The 22358-nt window shown below is 38.1% G+C and overlaps 2 protein-coding genes across 3 annotated transcripts in view; both read left to right on the top strand.

Moving 5' to 3' along the window:
• LOC306847233 (carboxy-terminal kinesin 2-like) overlaps window positions 1-8979 on the top strand; it is a 28713-nt gene extending 19734 nt beyond the window's left edge. Inside the window, exons 2-16 of one of the 2 annotated variants that reach the window (XM_079381067.1) lie at window positions 3896-3979; window positions 4074-4170; window positions 4266-4319; window positions 4526-4561; window positions 4663-4867; window positions 4956-5121; window positions 5213-5380; window positions 5619-5738; window positions 6320-6604; window positions 6754-6918; window positions 7062-7200; window positions 7789-7928; window positions 8124-8197; window positions 8323-8398; window positions 8486-8979. In XM_079381067.1, coding sequence (XP_079237193.1) covers window positions 3920-3979; window positions 4074-4170; window positions 4266-4319; window positions 4526-4561; window positions 4663-4867; window positions 4956-5121; window positions 5213-5380; window positions 5619-5738; window positions 6320-6604; window positions 6754-6918; window positions 7062-7200; window positions 7789-7928; window positions 8124-8197; window positions 8323-8398; window positions 8486-8530 — 1830 coding nt within the window. In that variant the 5' untranslated portion in view covers window positions 3896-3919 and the 3' untranslated portion in view covers window positions 8531-8979. Of the gene's footprint in view, window positions 1-3895; window positions 3980-4073; window positions 4171-4265; window positions 4320-4525; window positions 4562-4662; window positions 4868-4955; window positions 5122-5212; window positions 5381-5618; window positions 5739-6319; window positions 6605-6753; window positions 6919-7061; window positions 7201-7788; window positions 7929-8123; window positions 8198-8322; window positions 8399-8485 lie in introns of those variants that run through there. The other variant, XM_079381068.1, reaches the window with a different exon arrangement.
• A 4798-nt stretch (window positions 8980-13777) lies between these two features.
• LOC306847123 (zinc finger and BTB domain-containing protein 22-like) lies at window positions 13778-18628 on the top strand (the record flags this gene model as incomplete). The annotated part of the gene is made up of 3 exons (XM_079380908.1): window positions 13778-13990; window positions 15099-15962; window positions 17205-18628. 3 exons carry the CDS (start codon window positions 13778-13780, stop codon window positions 18126-18128), a joined length of 2001 nt encoding a protein of 666 aa, XP_079237034.1. The 3' UTR covers window positions 18129-18628.
• Window positions 18629-22358: the final 3730 nt, after the last annotated feature.

Below are 22358 nucleotides of genomic sequence, written 5' to 3'. Positions count from 1 at the left end.
TAGAAAAAGCAGGAAATATAAACCCTTATAATGTATTTTGACAGACTTTGTCTTTATTTTTCTCCCAAATTCTACAGTAAAAATCTGTGAAACTTGGCATGGACAGAGCCATGTTTATTCTGAAGAAGAATTTATAGAAAATGTCATGTCAACTCTGAAGCAATTGTATTAATGCCATTAGAAAAAGCAGGAAATATAATCCTTATAATGTATTTTGACAGACTTTGTCTTTATTTTTCTCCCAAATTCTACAGTAAAAATCTGTGAAACTTGGCATGGACAGAGCCATGTTTATTCTGAAGAAGAATTTATAGAAAATGTCATGTCAACTCTGAGGGAATTGTATTAATGCCATTAGAAAAAGCAGGAAATATCACCCTTATAATGTATTTTGACAGACTTTGTCTTTATTTTTCTCCCAAATTCTACAGTAAAACTCTGTGAAACTTGGCATGGACAGAGCCATGTTTATTCTGAAGAAGAATTTATAGAAAATGTCATGTCAACTCTGAGGGAATTGTATTAATGCCATTAGAAAAAGCAGGAAATGATCAATGTCTTAAATATTTTGACAGACTTTGTCTTTATTTTTCTCCCAAAATGTGCAGTAAATCCTGGTGAAACTTGGCATGGACAGAGCCATGTTTATCCTGAAGAAGAATTTATAGAAAATGTCATGTCAACTCTGAGGGAATTGTATTAATGCCATTAGAAAAAGCAGGAAATGATCAATGTCTTAAATATTTTGACAGACTTTGTCTTTATTTTTCTCCCAAAATGTACAGTAAATCCTGGTGAAACTTGGCATGGACAGAGCCATGTTTATCCTGACGAAGGATTTATAGAAAATGTCATGTCAACTCTGAGGGAATTGTATTAATGCCATTAGAAAAAGCAGGAAATATAAACCCTTATAATGTATTTTGACAGACTTTGTCTTTATTTTTCTCCCAAATTCTACAGTAAAAATCTGTGAAACTTGGCATGGACAGAGCCATGTTTATTCTGAAGAAGAATTTATAGAAAATGTCATGTCAACTCTGAGGGAATTGTATTAATGCCATTAGAAAAAGCAGGAAATATCACCCTTATAATGTATTTTGACAGACTTTGTCTTTATTTTTCTCCCAAATTCTACAGTAAAACTCTGTGAAACTTGGCATGGACAGAGCCATGTTTATTCTGAAGAAGAATTTATAGAAAATGTCATGTCAACTCTGAAGCAATTGTATTAATGCCATTAGAAAAAGCAGGAAATATCACCCTTATAATGTATTTTGACAGATTTTGTCTTTATTCTTCTCCCAAAATGTGCAGTAAATCCTGGTGAAACTTGGCATGGACAGAGCCATGTTTATCCTGAAGAAGAATTTATAGAAAATGTCATGTCAACTCTGAGGGAATTGTATTAATGCCATTAGAAAAAGCAGGAAATATCACCCTTATAATGTATTTTGACAGATTTTGTCTTTATTCTTCTCCCAAAATGTGCAGTAAATCCTGGTGAAACTTGGCATGGACAGAGCCATGTTTATCCTGAAGAAGAATTTATAGAAAATGTCATGTCAACTCTGAGGGAATTGTATTAATGCCATTAGAAAAAGCAGGAAATGATCAATGTCTTAAATATTTTGACAGACTTTGTCTTTATTTTTCTCCCAAAATGTACAGTAAATCCTGGTGAAACTTGGCATGGACAGAGCCATGTTTATCCTGACGAAGGATTTATAGAAAATGTCATGTCAACTCTGAGGGAATTGTATTAATGCCATTAGAAAAAGCAGGAAATGATCAATGTCCTGTATATTTTGACAGACTTTGTCTTTATTTTTCTCCCAAATTCTACAGTAAAACCCAGAGAAAGTTGACACAGACAGAGTCTTGGGTGTCCTGAAAAAGAATTCATTCCAATTTTATTGTTAACTCTGAAGGAATTTGAATAATGCCTGTCTAAATGTCAAGGAGTGCTATAATGCATTGTGACAGACTTTGCCATTCATTTTCTTCCAAATTCTACAGTAAGACCCAGTGAAAGTTTACACAGATAGAGACTTGGTCGTTCTGAAAAATAATTTCTTGACATTTCCGTATTAACTGTGATGGAATTTGAATAATGCATGTAGAAAATAGTAGGAAATAATCAATGCTATAATGTATTTTAGCAGACTTTATTTTTACGGAAAACTCCACAGTATAATATATTTGAACATAATATAACTGTATATTTTATCTTTTGTGTTTTGGGGCACATTTAATTCATAACCGCTGAAATATAGGTCTTCGTCAGCTTTTTGGCCGCTTCATGTCTCCGTACCGTAATACTACAAACAGACGTGCAGCAGAATCCAGGTGGCGGCTGGCTTGACCGGGTATTCATGGATGGCGGCTCACTTGACCGCGGTGGATCCATGAACAAAGAGGTAAGATTATAAAGAGTTGGAGATAAAGGCTCATTTACGTCTAACGTTATATTAATCTGCATAACGATGTTTTCCTTTTCCTCTCCGTCCAGGCTTTTTCAAGCGTTTTCCAAGTTTCTAATCCACACTCAAACGTCGGAAAACGTTAAATTTGCCTTACTTTGTTGGTGTAAACCTCATAAAAGCTGAAACAGACCAAATAGACATGTAATTCTAATATCTCATTATTGACTGACGCTTTCAGATTAACGTTAAGTTATATGTTTGATCTAAAACGAAACTGCCCTCATGTTTTACCTCAAGACTAACTTTACTATTGTGAGTAAACGTCCTGTCATCTTTGCAATACTCTAATATGAAGAGTGTACAATGTAACATCATTAATATTATATAACGGGCACAATACCAATATAAACATACACTGGTGGCCAAAATGAAAAGAACACTAGTATTTTCAGCAGCTAAAAATGGTTTTAGGTCAGTTATTTCTGTTTTTTGCTGTAGTGTGTCAGCAGGAAATATCAGTTTGCATGATATTTCAGTTCATTTTGCCATCAATTGTAATAATCCAGTGAGATTTTCTTGTCTGACAGCAGCCAGTGCTCCACACAGAGATCTGATCTGATCATCATCCAGTCTGTCTGGAATGTCATGAAGAAACAGAGCAAACTGAGACTAAATCCAGAAGAACTGTGGCAACGTCTCAAAGTTGCTTCAAGAAACCTACCTGCAAAGCTACATTACTGTTAAAAGTTTCAGGCACTTGTGGAAACATGCTGTAGTATGAGGATGCTGTCAAAAATAATATCATAAATAGATTTTCTTTATCAATTAACTATGGAACTTGGGACCATAGTTGCTTTTGGGAAACGCACCCTTGGATGATGATGAGATCAGATCTCTGTGTGGAGCACTGGCTGTAGTCAGACAAGAAAATCTCACTGGAGTATTACAATTGATGGCAAAATGAATGTTTGAACCATTTTTAGCCGGTGAAAGTACTAGTGTTCTAAACATTTTAGCCAGCACTGTATATATCTATTGGTACAATATGCATCACATGACTAAACATGCGTTATCATTTTCAAATACCTCCGTTTTAAACACTTCACACTACAATGTGAAAAATGTGTTTTCAAATTTATCAACTTTGGAGAGTTTTCAAAAAGCTCAGTTTTCCTTGACAAAAACGCCATCTCTATGTGGACGGAAGGACAAGACTATAAGAAAAATAAGTTTTTTTTTTAACAAACAAGTTAATATCCACTTGCAAGCATGCATATGCAGCCCAAGCTACTTGTTATTGCTGTTCAGTACAGTACAAAATATTATGCACCATATCAGCGATTTAGTTTGAGTGCTGAATGCATTGTTTTTAAACTACAACTGTTTTGGATTGCACATCTCTCATTAGGTATACAGTCATGCGTACCTTTTGAAAGTCTGTTCATGTTTTTCTCTTGGTTCCTCTGCAGAATACGTTATCCCGTCTCCCTGTTATGTCTGGGAAACGGGCTCACACCAACAGTATGGATGGGGAGCAACAGCAGCCTGTGCAGGTGTGTTTTTAGTCGGTTCAGATTTATTTTCCTTATGCTTTTATCACAAATTTTAGAATATATTTAATGGAAACACATCCCCACTTTTCTCCAGAAGAAAATGCGCAAGATAGATACAGAACTGCCTCAGAGGTTCAGACCTGCGGCTAGTGTTGTGCCCCCAAGACGCCCTGTGGCTGTCAAAGCTCCTGGTTGGTTATACTGAAATTTAACATCTCTGTTTGTTTTTTTTGGGGCCATTTGACTTAACAGATGGGGTCTTCATGTTGTCTCTCTTCTTTTCCAGTCAAAGCTCTTCGTCCAACTGGAGCCGCGACAGTGGCCGTCGCCCCCGCAAGAGGTATTGCAAAACACATGCTTTAACTGATCATAAACACACAAAATCTCACTTGACACTACTAAAATCAGGTCAGTAGCACAAACTGTGGGTTAAAATATTTTATTTATTTATCTGTAAATAATCAGTGAGCACCATCAATATTATAACCACAGTAAATGCAAAATGTGAATATCCCAACTTAACATCAACTTTGTCTTTGCATCAAGGTGACCAGAGAAAACTTGTTGCAGCAGTACCTAAAGGTAAAACATACATGCATATGTATGTCAAACATTTTGGTCTGCAAGTAATATAATACAGTATAATAAAATAGATGACTAATGGCTAATTTATCCACTTTCAGCAGCTGCAGGTTTAGGTGCATCACGGAGGCCAGGATGGGACCTGAAGGGCAAAGTGAGTGACATGGAGGCCAAAGTCCATAATTACCAGAGCAAAATAAAATCGGTAAATCTGGAAAACGATCATCTGAAGGTCTCTATAACCAAAGCCCAAAAGCATAAGGCTGAAATCGAAGATGAGAACAAAGGTCTCAAAAAGCGTCTCAGGTAAGCATGTTAAAAATAACTCCATAACGAATCAGAACTTGGTGGTCTTTTTTTTATTTGTCTGAGAATATTCCTGATTCTGTTGTAGGGATTGTGAAGAGGAGCTGGAAAAGCTGGCTACTGTGAAAGATGACCTGGCACAAACCTCTACGGAGAGAGATGGTCTTAAGAAAGACCTCAACAAGCTAAGCGAGGAGCATAAGGTTTTGGAAGGACTCCGGGATCACTTGGAGTCTGAACTCCGCAATATACAGGTAAACATTCATACAGCCACATTTACACCTTTTAATTAACATCTACTTTTTGTAATCTGATTCTGTCAAACTCTTCCTGTGTCTTTCTCAGACTCAGCTCGCCATTCACGCCTCTACACTGAGGCAGTGTCAGGACAGTTTGAAGGAGAGCCAAGAAATGGTCAGGAACCTTGAGGAAACTGTGGCCCATCAAAAAGAAGAGCTCCACCTTGGAGAAATGGAGCGAAGGAAGCTCCACAACACTATTCAAGAGCTGAAAGTGAGCTTTCATAGAGTTGTTTGGAGATTATAAAACTGTATTGTTTATTTGGTATGTGACACCATGGATCATAACCATTAATGACGGAACGAGTAATAATATATTCTGTTGGCTTCTTGGTGTCTGTTTGTCATTATGTTGGGTAACTTTTCTTAAAGTGAGATTGTCCAAAATCCCTCTTATGTATTTAGTCATTTATGTTCAAATATGGATTAATTAATCTATACTCTCTTTTTAGGGCAACATCCGAGTGTTTTGTAGGGTCCGCCCACTGCTGACTGGCAATCAGTCTGATATTCTGCACATCCAACTGCCGGCCCATGACAACAAGGCTGTTACCCTTGCCAAAACGGAAGAGGTATATGCGTCCCATCATGTTTCTGAAGCCACACCCACTCGTGGGAAAGCTACTGTCTCTCTCAACTCTCTTCCTCTAGCAGCAGCTTAATTTAAATAAGGAGACTGAGCTGTAGTAACTAACGGTAATGACAGTAACTCGCGATTGAGCGACGGACCACTGATACTCATGTGCTCTAGTTATTATGCGTTTTCGACATGAAGCAGTGCTACACAGAACGATCAATGTTTGACATCAAATTACTGAGAGAGTGATTCGAAAGCATAAGGAGTGTCTGCTCTCTATAGCTCTCAGTATAGTCTGTGTGCAGTCAATGCTGCTTCAAGTCCGCTTATAGTGTTGGGGTAGAGGCCGTGTTCGGTTGCGTCATCGAGTCATGATTTAGCCCCGCCAAAAAAATCCTGATCACGAAAATGCTGAAAAACTGTTTAAAGGTATAACTCCACAATTAAGTACTACGTAGTTCACAGTTTTTGTAATGTTTCAGCAATGCATTTCTAACATTTATAATGTGTTTACAGACAATTCTCAGAATTTACTTTACACAGACCAACAACCTTTCAAATTCCCTCTTCTCTTAGTCGCACACAGGGCGCACCGCTGACACTCAGAAGAGCTATAACTTCAGCTTCGACCGTGTGTTCGGGCCGTGTGACTCTCAGCGTGAGGTTTTCGAAGAGATCTCTCTGCTGGTACAGTCTGCTCTGGATGGGTACAACGTTTGTTGCTTTGCTTATGGCCAAACCGGCAGCGGGAAGACCTTTACTATGGAGGGGGGCGATCTGGAGGACTTGTGGGGAGTCATTCCACGTGCTGTCCAGCAGATCTTCAAGTCTGCCAAAGCACTCCAAGAGCAAGGGTGGCAGGTAAGGGCAACATATTTTCCTATGAAATATTTGTTGTTCAAATTAGGTTAAATAAGTTTTGATAGTAGGTTTTGTTCACTGAGTGGTATTGTTTGTGGCCTCCTCATGGTTTGTTTATGAATAGATTGTTTCTGTGTTGGTATTTTTAGTACACCTTCACTGCCAGCTTTGTGGAGATCTACAATGAGACTCTTCGAGATCTTCTTTACACAGGAAAACCAAACAAGAGACCTGAGCATGAGATCAGGAAGGTCTCCAACAATGAGATCACAGTTACCAACCTGACTTACCAAAAGGTCAACAATGAAGATGAGGTACTGCTCATTTATAAATCACATCATTGCACAGAAATATTAGATAACACTACCTTGAAATTCACAGTAAACCGTGTTGTATTTGATCTGTTCACACATGAGTGTGCAGTTTATTAATGTTTATTTCTTTCCTCATGTCTCAGGTGCAAAACTTGATCATGCTGGCAAACCAGAACCGGTCCACAGCTCGCACAGGCATGAACGATCACTCTTCACGTTCTCACTCTGTGTTCCAGCTAGACATAGAGGGACAGAACTCTGATCGAGACACCAAGTGCAAGTGTAAGAATCACAGAGTACCTTGATTTAATAGATAAACTGCACTTTATAAAGGGGATGGAGGTCTAATTAAGAGTAGTCTTAATTAGGGCTGTCAATTTGGATTTCGAATATTCGTTTAATATAAAATAAAAATCCACATTCGAATGCAAAAACGTTGCATTATGTGAGCCAGGCAGCCTTATCAGTGGCGCACGAAATGCAATGACAATGTAAGTGCTGTTGCTTTTTAATGTTTTTGTTAGCCTATCCAGTTGAATTCAAAAAGAGAACATCATTGTGGAGGTGATATTGTTTACTTCTAAACTGAAACCAAGCCGTTCAGACTGAATGCATATTTTGTGCGTCTCTAGAGGGTCATCTATCACCGTTGCACTCGCGTCTAGCTCAAGATAGAAGACCCCCCTTTTTCCCCCCTAATTAAAATTATTCCTTTTAATTTCGAATATTGATATTTAAGTGCAAAATAATAAAAATAGTTTTTCAGCCATTTTGACAGCCCTAGTCTTCATATTGAGTTTGCCCATAGTTATATTTGATATTGATGCCTGACTTTAATTGTATGACTGATTGTTATTGATTGCGTTTCAGCTGTGCTGTGTCTGGTGGATTTGGCCGGTAGTGAGAGAGTTCAGAAGAGTCAGTCTCAAGGAGAGCGATTCAAGGAGATGACCGCCATTAACTCTTCCCTCACCAATCTGGGAATTGTGATCGCTGCTTTGGCCAACAAGGTATGTTTTTAGCTAACTATGTGAAACCAATTCTGAGTTATTGGAGAATATAACGCTGCAATATCATAGTTTATTTTCAAAACCAAAATTACAGTTTTCTAGATTTCTTGGTACATTATGCATTATAAGTAGTGAGCTATAAATGTTGTCTTCAGTAATATGACTATAATGTTTTCTCACATTAATTTTCTACAGGAGAACTTTATTCCCTACCGTAACTCAAAGCTCACATACCTCCTCCAGAACTGCCTCGGAGGCAACAGCAAAACGTGAGTATAATGCTCAAGTACATGTTTGTTTTATAGCATTAGATGATATTTTCTTTCAGGGCTTTGCAGAATATAGTTCTTGTGAATTTAATGAATATGTGACTCATTTCTTTTCCTCTGTACAGTTTGATGTTTGTGAATATATCACCTGAGGAAGAGAGCTTCAGTGAGTCGCTGAATTCTCTGCGCTTTGCCAGCAAGGTGAGGGATCTCATGGTGATCACATCAGTGTTTTTAGTTCATGAAAGTCTCCTAATCTTCATCACCGTCACATTTACTGTGTTGCAGGTGAACGACTGTGTCATCGGAACAGCCTCAGCTAATCGGAAGTAGTTCAGCTGTTATTTCCACTGTGGTCTCTTTAAGTTTTGAACTTTTTTTAAAATCTGAATTTTTTTCATTTTATATCCTCATCTCTCCTGTCTTTTGTATATTTTTATATTTCTGTGATGCATTTTTAATGTTCTCTCTTACTAGCAAACAATTTTTATTAATGTTTTAACAACCACCAAATGCATATTTCACTGCATCTCAGAAGGTGATCAATAAAATTTCTATTTTGGCATGTAATGCAGTGATGAGCCTCATTATGATGCCAAATGGACAAAGTTTGTAAAATCTCGTTCTTGTGGATATAGTTTGTAGTTTTATGGAAATGCAAATGAGAATAGCTTCTCTTACAAACAAGTTATAGTAATCGTAGTTTGTCAAATTACTTAAATGAAACTGAGGTAACTTGAACTTTGCTACTGTTCTCAAGAAATAAAATTTTACAAACTCTGAAAGCTTCTTTCAATGTTTAAAAGATATCCTATGGTAATATAATTAAAGCAATAATCCTTTGTTATTGGTCAAATGTTGTAAACATTAGCATTAAACATGTAAGTCCTATGAGGGATCAAATCAGTGCACAAATGTACTCTTCCAGTATAAAATACTAATCTTCTTTGGTCCATAACTTTAAGGATTTTTTTTTTGTGTGATATACAGGTGCTGGTCATAAAACTTGAATATCATGAAAAAGTTGATTTATTTCAGTAATACCATTCAAAAAGTGAAACTTGTATATTAGATTCATTCATTACACACAGACTGATATATTTCAAATGTTTATTTCCGTTAATTTTGATGATTATAACTGACAACTAATGAAAGTCCCAAATTCAGTATCTCAGAAAATTAGAATATCAATTAAGACCGATGCAAAAAAAATATTTTTAGAAATGTTGGCCAACTGAAAAGTATGAATATGAAAAGTATGAGCATGTACAGCACTCAATATTTAGTTGGGGCTCCTTTGGCCTGGATTACTGCAGCAATGCGGCGTGGCATGGAGTCGATCAGTCTGTGGCACTGCTCAGGTGTTATGAGAGCCCATGTTGCTCTGACAGTGGCCTTCAGCTCTTCTGAATTGTTGGGTCTGGCGTATTGCATCTTCCTCTTCACAATACCCCATAGGTTTTCTATGGGGTTAAGGTCAGGCGAGTTTGCTGGCCAATCAAGAACAGGGATACCATGGTCCTTAAACCAGGTACTGGTAGCTTTGGCAGTGTGTGCAGGTGCCAAGTCCTGTTGGAAAATGAAATCTGCATCTCCATAAAGTTGGTCAGCAGCAGGAAGCATGAAGTGCTCTAAAACTTCCTGGTAGACGGCTGCGTTGACCTTGGACCTCAGAAAACACAATGGACCAACACCAGCAGATGACATGGCACCCCAAACCATCAATGACTGTGGAAACTTTACACTGGACCTCAAGCAACGTGGATTATGATTAGATTAGATTAGATTCAACTTTATTGTCATTGCACATCTAAGGTACAGGGCAAAGAAATGCAGTTAGAATCTAACCAGAAGTGCAATAAGCAGAGGTACAGGATATACAGTGCCTACAATATGTTACATATGTACAGAATATACAGATAAGGCAGTAGTACTATGGACATAATTTACACATTTTTAAATACTATCAGTATGATATACAGATGGGTGATATGAACATACTATACAGATGGATTGTGCAGTAAATGTATGTACACTATGAGCAAAAACTATGAATATAATTACAAATGGATATGAAAAGCTATACATTAAGATATATAAACACTAGTGCAATGAACATTGAAAGTGCATAGAAATAAACATTTCCAGTACTCAGTGTGTAGATTGTTTTTTTGTTTTTTTTAAATCGATTTAATGATGGGGAGGGGTGAAGAGTTTGTAGTGACGTGTGAGGGGGGTATCATTGGGCATTGTTTAGTAGGGAAACAGCTGTAGGGAAAAAGCTGTTCCTGAGTCTGCTTGTCCTTGTTCGGAGGCTCCTGAAGCGCATCCCAGAGGGCAGTAAATTAAACAGTCTATGGTCAGGGTGAGAGGAGTCCTTAAGAATGCCGTGAGCTCGACGTAAACAGCGTTTTCTCTGGACGTCCTCAATGGCAGGAAGTGGTGTCCCTGTGATGCGTTGGGCGGTTTTCACCACCCTCTGCAGTGCCTTGCGGTCAGCAGCTGAGCAGTTCCCATACCAGACTGTGATACAGTTGGTCAGGATGCTTTCAATTGCACACCGGTAGAAGTTAACCAGGATGGCTGGAGACAGGTGGTTCTTCTTCAGTGTCCTAAGGAAGAAGAGGCGTTGGTGAGCCTTCTTGACTAGGCTGGATGTGTTGGTGGTCCAGGTCAGGTCCTCCGAGATGTGGGTTCCCAGGAACTTGAAGCTGGAGACACGTTCAACAACCATCCCGTTAATGTGGATGGGGTCATGCGTTCCACTTTTCTTCTTCCTGAAGTCCACAATAAGCTCCTTTGTCTTGCTGGTGTTGAGGAGCAGGCTATTGTCAGCACACCATGCAGCCAGGTGCTGTACCTCCTCCCTGTAGGCAGTCTCATCGTTGTCTCTGATGAGGCCAATCACTGTGGTGTCGTCAGCAAACTTGATGATGAAGTTCGATCCATGCACAGGCCTGCAGTCATGGGTGTAGAGGGAGTAGAGAAATGGGCTCAGCACACAGCCCTCTCAGCACACAACCCCACACAGATTATGTGCCTCTCCTCTCTTCCTCCAGACTCTGGGACCTTGATTTCCAAAGGAAATGCAAAATTTACTTTAATCAGAGAACATAACTTTGGACCACTCAGCAGCAGTCCAGTCAAGACGCTTCTGACGCTGTCTCTTGTTCAAGAGTGGCTTGACACAAGGAATGCGACAGCTGAAACCCATGTCTCGCATACGTCTGTGCGTGGTGGTTCTTGAAGCACTGACTCCAGCTGCAGTCCACTCTTTGTGAATCTCCCCCACATTTTTGAATGGGTTTTGTTTCACAATCCTCTCCAGGGTTATCCCTATTGCTTGTACACTTTTTTCTACCACATCTTGTCCTTCCCTTCGCCTCTCTATTAATGTGCTTGGACACAGAGCTCTGTGAACAGCCAGCCTCTTTAGCAATGACCTTTTGTGTCTTGCCCTCCTTGTGCAAGGTGTCAATGGTCGTCTTTTGGACAACTGTCAAGTCAGCAGTCTTCCCCATGATTGTGTAGCCTACAGAACTAGACTGAGAGACCATTTAAAGGCTTTTGCAGGTGTTTTGAGTTAATTAGCTGATTAGAGTGTGGCACCAGGGGTCTTCAATATTGAACATTTTCACAATATTCTAATTTCCCGAGATACTGAATTTGGGACTTTCATTAGTTGTCAGTTATAATCATCAAAATTAAAGGAAATAAACATTTGAAATATATCAGTCTGTGTGTAATGAATGAATCTAATATACAAGTTTCACTTTTTGAATGGTATTACTGAAATAAATCAACTTTTTCATGATATTCTAATTTTATGACCAGCACCTGTATATATATATATTTTTTATTATTTATTTAAACATTACAATTGCCAATTGAATTTATTTTAAACCCATCAGAATAAAATAACGAAGGAAATTTCTGGATCAAATTGTTTTAGATGAAGCATAGCTAACTGCTCTGTTGTTGTTGAAGGCTGGAACAGTGGTAACAATTTTAATAAGATGGTTATAATTTATATGGTTTCTAATACTCTAAAACAACACTTGTTGCCATGACAATAGAGAATCGGATCCAGTGTCTGCTTCCCTTTTTTAGTCGGCCGAGTCTAGAGCAGCTGTCTGGGATTTCTTAAAGGCAAAACCAGACTCCAAACCCGATGTCAGTCCACCATTACGGTGGGAAACGTCGATCTATCATAATGAAAACCCCTCTTTTGAGTGCCTGACGGACATATTTAAATCGGTAAGATATCTTGCTCGATAAAAAGAGTCTGATTTATGACACGTGCTTCTTAAGGCCACACGGATCGGTTTCGCAGCGGCTGGCTAATGTGAATAAGAGCCGTGCGCGAACTCTTAAACGGGGCTCTGAGAGTTTATACGTGGCGAATATGATTTTAATACACGCTGACAGAGAGCTCGCGCAAGCCACAGCCTGTTTGTTGACCAAACACCAATGCAACTTTAATGGATAGCGAAATATTCACACTGAGGCATTATAACGGTCTGAGGAAACTATATTCGTGATGCATGTTATTATTAGACAACGGAAAGACTACCTAACACGTGAATAAATAAAGTGTTCATGCAGTGCCTGGTCAATGCCCCTTGTTCTTTGGACCTGCAATAGCATTTGCTGGGTTCAAAGAGATCGAAATTAATATTGTATTATGTTATGAGGATAATCAAAACACCTCTTTTTAGCAGCTGTTTGTTTATCTACTTATGTTATCTAAAATATGTTTATGTAACATTTATTAAATATATAGCATATCTTTATTATATAAACAGTATTTTTTTTCATGTGAAAGTGGCTGAAAGTCATTCATTTTCAAAGTAAATTTCATTTTTATGCAAATGAGATTAATTCTGTTGTTACTCTGGTTTATAACCGAACTGTGTGTGAATATGTATTCAGCAATTTAATACAACAGGACTGACAACCGTATAATGTTGCTGTGTGGAAGTAGCCTTTGTAATGTGAAGTTGTGTCCCAAATGATGCACTATACACTATTGGTACACTATCTGTGTACTTGGTTGGAGTAGGTACTACATTTGAATTTGAACTTACTTTGTGGCCGTTAAAAAATTACGTTCTGTTTATTATGAATATGGGTGGTATGAATGAAATTTGGACGTGCTATATCCACCGTGTTGTTATTATAATGTGACCTACCAATGTTAGTTATGTCGCTTCGCTGAACGTAGTGTACATATTTATTCTGTGCACTATGTACTCAACTGTCTAGTGTATGACTTATATAAGGTTATTTTGTCATCCGGCATCAGAGTCTGATATTTCCTCCTCTTCCCGCAACAATTAATTGCATGAAGTGTCCCGACATTTTACACTTCATTTTTTCGGTTAATTAAGTGCATTATCCAGGCATTTGAAGTGCACCTTTTCTTTTTGGAATTTTCAGTGGGAACACCAATTACATTATTTATGATAAAAACGGTGCATAATAGTGCATAAGAATAGTGCATAAGCATGCAAATTGGGACAAACATTAAGTTTGCACTGAAATTTATAATTTATTTTATGATGCTCTTCCCTTGCAGGAATGCAGTCGGCCACGGCGGACCAAGGCTATGGTGACTCTGCAGGTTCAGTGGTGCAGGTGTGCTTCCCCAGTGTGCAGGCCTCAGTGCTGGACAGCCTGAATCGGCAGCGTGAAGAAGGCCATCTCTGCGACCTCTCCATCCACGTTCAGGGCCAGGTGTTCAAGGCCCATCGGTGTGTGCTGGCTGCATCATCACCTTACTTCCATGACCAGGTACATATTTACCTTGAAGCCTAGATGGTGTAAAAGATCTCTTGAAACATGTATTGTAGATCACTCTGATTCTACATGGCCTCATCCCCTTGCTTACTGTTGCTAGGTCTGATAAGTGATTTCCTATTTGGAAATTCTCACTTTAGTTGTTGACAAACACTGAAAGAGACTCAATCAGATTGACTGAATTCTGACTGATATTCTGATTGATTAATAAAATTAATTGCATATGTGAGTATTTACTGAGAAAAGCCTAAAAATCAAGATAATTCAAATTATCTTTGAACACAAGAAGGTGTGTTGCATGGACTATAAATTCAATAAATAAATAAAACAATAAGTATGTATAATGAAATGTATAATAAGCTAGAATTTAAATCAAATTAATTGCATAATATTCTGACCCATTAATAAAACTAATTGCATGTTTGTATGTTAGTATTTATTGAGAAAAGCCTATAAATCTGAATAATTCAAATTATCTTTGAACACGCTGCATAGACAACATATGGAAGAAATAAAACAATAAATATGTGTAATAAAATATAGCATGAAAATAAGTGTTTTAGTATAACTGCAATACTATTCCATATTTTTATTAATGTTTTGAATAATTGTTTAATATTTTGTTTTTAATTTAAAAGTTTTAGTAATCAGTAATCGCTATTTAATAATTTAGTAACCGTTTTTAGTCATTCTTTCTTCAGTTTTAGTTATTTTACTTAAACTATACAAAAATGAGAAATGTTGCCTTGGGAGCTAGCTGAAGAAATATGGTTTTAATATATTTTATTGCAGTAAATGTTTATTTTATTATCTATCAATCAATCTAATATAAATCTATATTTTGTCACTATGACTTTTATGAGTGTTGAATACTGTAAAATGTATTTAAATCTATATAAATACATTTAAAGCTATATAAAATAAATTATATAAAATAATTCAAAGCTATACAACACACATGAGGAGCTGCAATATAGTTATATTAGACAAGTGCAAAATCTTAGCAGGTGCCAAGTTCTGTAACATTTCACAGACCAATTTTCTTTCACAATTAATATTATTAGGGATACCAGTTTCTATCAGATTTGTTTCTGCTTTCCAGGTGCTGCTGAAGAACATGTCCACTGTCTCCATCCCGGCCGTCATGGACCCCCTGGCGTTTGAGAGCGTCCTCAGTTGCGCGTACACCGGCCAGCTGCGAATGCTTCGCGAAGACATCGTTAACTACCTCACTGTTGGCAGTGTGCTTCAAATGTGGCACATTGTGGACAAATGCACTGAGCTTCTCAAAGGCAGGGGCGGTTCCAGTGGAGCTCAGGGATCCGGAGACAAGGAGAGCGCAGGGCAGAGCGGTGGCGCCAACAAGGTCGCCCCAGCGGACGGAGGAGACGCACCTTCGACTCCTCAACCTCCCAGCCGACCGTCTTTCAGCGAGAGCCAGTCACCGAGCAGCACCAATTACTTCAGTCCTAGAGACGCACACTTCGGCGGAACAATGGTGACCACCGGAGCAGTGGGAGAGGGTGCTGCTCACTCCACCCCGACCTACTGCATGCCCTCCGGCGGAGAGGAAGGCTTCATGATCGAAGAAGACGACGACGAGCTCTTGTTTCCCAGGAAAAGAGATCGGGGAGGCAAGCAAAAGGTCGCAACCTCCGTCTCTGATCAAGAGGTTGGGGTGAGCGACAGTTTTGGAGTTTCTTCGTATCAAGATGGAGACTCTTCTCCACCTCAGAAGCGGCCGTCATACAGTCAGCCGAGCATCATGCCGAGAAAACAGTGGGTGGTGGTGAAGACGGAGCACTCGAGAGACGACGACCTGATCGTGGTTTCGGGAGGAGAGGAGGGAGGAGACGATGAAGAGGAACGAGAGATGGAGATAGTCAGAGAGAGGGACAGGACATTTAACATATCGAACGTTAGGACCCTCTCTGGACTCAGAGAACAAGCTGAAATGGAAGCACAGGTCAGTAGTTTTGCATTAACTTAATTTTTTTAGGACTGGATAATATATTATCAATATATTGGGTACCATTTTATCTGTATTAAAAAAAGAATTATTTTACATGCTAATTACTCTAATATGCTTTTTATTTGTTCAGTTAAGTTGGAAAAATGACTAGTTAAAATATAAATGCATTGGTAGATTTCTTCACTTGTTTTGACCTCGTTTATACTTAAAACAAGTGAAAAAGTCTGCCAGTGTAGTAAGGTCAATTACACTCGCATTAAATATAGATTACCGGTATATTCTCTAAAAAAGTCGGAATCTTATGCAGTGTTGCTTCTCGTGTATATTTATTTTGTGTCAAGGATTTTTATATATTTTAACTGGAAAATTACTTATTAAGAATAGGGTTTTGTGAGTGAATGTAATCCTTGTCTTAGGTTTCCTAACAGAAGAATCACCCTCATTTAAATATATATATAAAGTAATATTTTTGAAGTTTTTTTAAGCTTTATCACCAGCACTTTTGGACACTTGTCACACATTAAAGAAGTCTACTAATTTCATTGCATTATATAAAAATATCAGACCATGTAGTATCTGTAAACAAAAGATTGTAGAGCTTTGTAGAACCAACTTCATTTTTGTGAGCCAGTTTTATATTGATTTGATCTCAAGGTAATTGTTTAAAGAATGTATGAAATCAGTTCATCAGACGGTGTCCAAGCAGAATAACCACTGGTGAAGTTCATCACATTAACAAATAAACATGCTCCACAAGGTTTGACAACAAGAAAATACCCAGGACTTTTTGTCTTAATGTTAAATATATACTGCTTCATATTTTGAAACCAAATATTTTGAAAAAATTATCAAAACCTTGTTTTTTAAGTGTAAGTTCTTGTTTCCATATATATTTTAAAAAATGCCACATTGTTTTAATATATTGATAAATAATCCATGTGATTGGATTATAGGGAATTTTTAAATGTCTTTTTATTTGAATGCCTAAATATTTTTGTATATCAAATATTGTCAAATGTGTAAAGAAAAAAAAAAGGATCAGAACAGATAATTTCAGCAAATCAGTGATTGATACTATAGTATACCCATAGATAAAACTGGATTGGAATAAGAGATGCAAAGATAATATGATGAAGTGGACAAAAATAAACTACAGCATTAAAAAAATATTCATAATTGAGGTGCACCAACAACAACTTACCATCCTCAATTACTCAAATGTCTTTTTTTCTCTAGGCTGACTATTGCCAGTCCTCGGAAGACTACCTCAAGTTTGAGAGCGGTTTGATGGACCAGATGTCCTCTCAACACCCTCCTGAGAACCCTGACCAATGCTCCAGCAGGACAGTGTCCACCCTGCTCGGTTCGGTTCAGTCGACAGCCGCCAGAGCTCAGCTCTTCCCTCTGGATATGCAGGGAAACCAGATTCTCCTGTACAATCAAGCAGCCCTGGAATCTACATCTCCATTAGGGCTCGCAGGAGGCATGTCAGGGGTGTCTCTAAAAGGAAGCCTCGAACACGGAGCGGTCCACTTACCTGGCCAAGGCGCTTTGGGGAGTGGGATGGAAGGATTAGACGGTAGCGCACCTGGAAGTTCAGGCAAGGTCTTCATGTGTCACTGCGGGAAGACGTTCACACATAAGAGCATGCGGGATAGGCACATTAACATGCACCTAGACCTGCGGCCCTTCCACTGCCCCGTCTGCACCAAGAAGTTCAAGATGAAGCATCACCTCACGGAGCACATGAAGACCCACACTGGTCTGAAACCCTACGACTGCCACGGCTGCGGGAAGAAGTTCATGTGGCGCGACAGTTTCATGAGGCATCGCTCGCATTGCGAGAGGCGCAGCAGGGCCGAAGGAAGAGCAAGATCCGAAAGGTCGGTCATTTTTCCACCACATCACATAAAGCTCCAGTCAGCCAATGAGACAAGCGTTGGCGCCAGAAGCGGGATCCCCGTTTTGTCTCCGCAACATTCCATGAGCAACAATAGCGTCTCTTGTCTCAACATGGCTGCTTCTGGGCGTCTTCTTGGAATCAGTTCTCAAAGTGGGCCGCATGGCATTGGATCTAGCGTTTTGGGCATTGGTGGCCATCGTAGCGGGTGTGTGGAAGAAGTCTGTGAGGGTGACGTTGACGAAAGCAGCGTCACATAAGAGGTTTCCCTCAGAAACCACCGTCCCATAAAACCAGAACACTTGTCTTCGGTTTCAAGGGACTATGGGCCAGATTTACTAATCAGGGAAAATTAGCGTTAGAACGCAATTCCATAAAAGCATAGTTGGGAGGGGAAAAATCTCAACAATATCTCTTTTCCATAATGACCAGTGCAATCTACCAAGAGCACCCAGGTTAAAATAGTACACTTCCATAATGTACTTAAAGTGCTCTATTTTCGCACACTAATTTTGTACTTAATATACTAAAAATTATTTTTTTGTACTTCTTAAGTGTACTCAACTTTGTTATTTTGGGACAAAATGAATATGAACTAAAATGCGCTTTTAAAATATCTCTGTATTTAAAAAATGTATTTAGCTACCACTTGAACCCATCTTTCATACACTAGTACACTCAAGTGTAGTACAAGTGGTAACTAAATACATTTTTTTAAATACAGAGATATTTTAAAAGCACATTTTAGTTCATATTCATTTTGTCCTAAAATAACAAATTTGTTTACACTTAGTTGATCTTAAGTTTATCTTACTAAAGAATCATTTTTAGTATATTAAGTATAAAAGTATTGCGTGAAAATAGAGCACTTTTAGTACATTATGGAAGTGTACTATTTTTAAACCTGGGCAGTGCAAATTACTGCCTGCTTTAAAGCATGCTTTTTTGGGCATTAAATAATGCCACAAATACCAGAGAATTGACGAGCGTAAATGTGTGATTCATTTAAATATTCTCCTCCCATAAATTTACAGATCGAATGGGAAACTTCTACAAATACATATTCAATAAGGTGAGTCGCAAAAATAACTGTCCACGCTTTTCAGTGCCAATTTCCCACAGTCTTAGTAAATCCTGACAGTAGTTTTTTAACACCAAATGAGGGTTTGCGTTGGCGCAAGCTGATAGTAAATCTGGCCCTATGTGCACAATTGTCTGATTCTTTACCTCATGTCGGTGAGTGCGCCATACAAGATGTCCCATGTGTGTTAAAAAATAATACCAATGACCAAGTGCCCATTGCTAGCTCACGTATGTATCTACTTAAAGACCAGGCTGCTATGGAGACTGTTGAAACCGTATCCCGGCCAGGAATAAGGTACAGTCGCCATCACGTTCAAGCTGCCTCACTAGCACAGAACATTCGTTCACTGTTGCTCTAAAGTGCCGTTCTGTTATTATATTATGTTGTACAGAGCTGTACATTACTGTAACTCATTTGGTCCATTCTTGATGTGAAGTTTTATTGTTCTGTCACTCAACTATATACAGAATATTCACTCTCAAAAGGTTTTAAATTTCTTGTTTTCTTAAATAAGAGACAAGAATATAGTTTCCTCTGCACTTTGGTGTCTTATGGCCTGTTCACACCAAGGACGATAACTATAATGATAACTATGAAGGCTCATTCACACAAAGATCTAACTATAAAAGTACATTCACACAAAGGATAACTATAACTATTAAGGCTCATTTGCAAAAAAATATGATAACTATAACAATGGCTATAAAGGTTTGTTTGCAAAAAAGGGTGATAATTATAACAATAACTAAAAAGGTCTGGTCACACCAAAAACTATAACGATAACAATAAAGGCTCATTCGCAAAAAGGATGACATCTATAAAGGGTCATCGCAAAAAGGATGAAAACTTTAACAATAACTATAAAGGTACATTCATAAAAAGAACGATAACTATGAAGGCTTGTTCACAAAAAAGATCATAAATTTATTATGATAACTATAAAGGTCTGTTCACACAAATAACGTAACTAACGATAAAGGCCCGTTCACAAAAATGTTGTAACAATAATTCTTAAGTTTTAATAATCTAATTCTAATTAATCATTCTAAGTGAATGGCAAAGTCCACATCACAACTATAATCATTCGATGACCAGGGGAAGTCGTGGCCTAATGGTTAGAGAGTCGGACTCGTAATCCAAAGGGTTCGAGTCTCGGGCCAGCAGGGATTGTAGGTGGGGGGAGTGAATGTCCAGCACTCTCTCCACCCTCAATACCACGACTGAGGTGCCCTTGAGCAAGGCACCGAACCCCCAACTGCTCCCCGGCGCCGCAGCATAAATGGCTGCCCACTGCTCCGAGTGTGTGTTCACGGTGTGTGTGTGTGTTCACTGCTGTGTGTGTGCGCATTGGATGGGATAAATGCAGAGCACGAATTCTGAGTATGGGTCACCATACTTGGCAGTATGTCACTTCACTTCATAAATATAGTGACTTTTTTTCCAGCTGATAAACGATAAAAACACTGACAGCCAATCAGAATGATAAAAGCACTAGAATCCTACTTTAAAGAGCTCAAGCATTTAAAGTGGCAGACGCCAAAAAATGCAGCACACACTTAAACAGAAATTTATCGTACTTTGGTGTGGATGCTAATATAGATATTGTTATAGTTCTTGGTGTGAACGGGCCTTAAAACTCAAATAATCATTCAAATTCTGTGAGAATAGCGATATCAATGAAGGCATAGAGGCTGCCTTTTTTCAGCTGATGAATGATTAAAAAACATTGACAGCCAATAAGAATCTATTCCACTTTAAAGAGCCCAAGCACAAAACCATAAAGCATGCTTATAATAAACGGAACATTATTGTGCTTTGGTGTGGATGCTAATATAGTTATCATTTTTGGTGTGAACGGGCTTTTACTACTTGAAGGGCAGGGAAGCGCAGGGTTTGTAGGTAGTTGGATCATGAAATGAATCAACTCGCAGTGCATTTTGGCTCAACAGTATGCCCTTTTACCCGTAAAACCAACATAAACATTGAGGGGGGACACATCCTCCTCACTACTGGTCAAAAGTCACCTGGCATCCAACTACTGAACTCCTTCGGTATTTTAGATGTAGCCTATAGTGAAACTGTAGTGATAGTTTACATGTTTGCCTTCCATGAAGGCCGAGCCCTGATTTGAGAATGGATGAAAAGCTTGAATGAAGTATGCAAATGACATGCCAAATTAGCGCGAACGTCTGCAACTGCCAAGAACGTTTAAGACATATGAAGATGATTTAACGGATCCTGATTGGGATCGATCAAGAGTTGTGTGGATGTTTGGATATGTTAATGCAGTGATCAGTAGTTGCCTTGTACCACAGATGCACCACAGAAACCATATACCTCAAACATTTGTGCAACTGTTCAATATATTACAATAAATAAAACCGGATCTGAAGATTGTGAGCTGGAAGGAATCACATATCTGTTGCTTATCCACACATTCTTATTACTTTTATATCAAACCTGTGTGTATTTCAGATTAGTGAGCAAAGTTGAAGTGTGAACAATAAAGTAGAGAACATTTGAAATCTAATTTAAAAATAACCAGTAGGTAAAAGCACGATTCAGTGCTCGCTTGAGTAATCTGGTTAGAGATCTGTATTTTGTACAGATAAATAAAAAAAATATTTGTTCTGTCTACAACTGTTGTGGTGAATCTGAACTAAATATGCGACAGACGGTAGCAGACTAAGCATTTTCCTGATGTGGACAGAATATGTCAATGGTTTTACAAGATTCAAGATCTTCAAATGAAAGAGAAATAAAGTATGTTGTGCACAAATTATGATTCATTCTTGTCTTATTACTGCTTGAAAGTCAGTCAGTTTTTAACTTTCTTCCTTTTTTGATATTTTCATTTACACTGATTGTTTTCAAGTGACAATACAATCAAAAACGAAAATTCTGCCATATTTTTTGGGGGGGCGGGGGGGCAAAATATCCTTAATATGTGTGTGTGTGTGTATATATATATATATAGGGATATTTTGCCCCAAAATAAATTATTATTCTTATAGAAAAAGGTATTACTTATCCACCAGTCTGGAGGAATAAATAATTATAGTATTAGAAAAAACTAATTTTACATTCAAGGCAAGTTTTGCACATATAATACAACTTGATTATTAATATAAATGTAAGTATAACTTTTAACAACAGCTTTAATATGGTTACCATGCACCTTGTTCTTTTGTCATGCTAATTAAATCCTCTATTTAAGCAGAGTAATTAAAACAAAAATAATAATATGACAATACTTGATCAATTTAATAGATCAATCATCAGCAGTTTACAGAAATCATTTCAATACTAAACGTCAAGTGCGGGTGGACACTTAACTCTTGTGCTTTATCACCTGAGGCCAGTTAAAGGGACAGTTCACCCAAAAATAAAAATTCTGTCAATATTT

The sequence above is a fragment of the Barbus barbus genome (assembly GCF_936440315.1).
Source record: "Barbus barbus genome assembly, chromosome: 27".
NCBI classification, from domain to species: domain Eukaryota; kingdom Metazoa; phylum Chordata; class Actinopteri; order Cypriniformes; family Cyprinidae; genus Barbus; species Barbus barbus.
The sequence above is the reverse complement of the archived record's forward strand: the minus strand, read 5'-3'. Positions and strand labels throughout refer to the sequence as shown.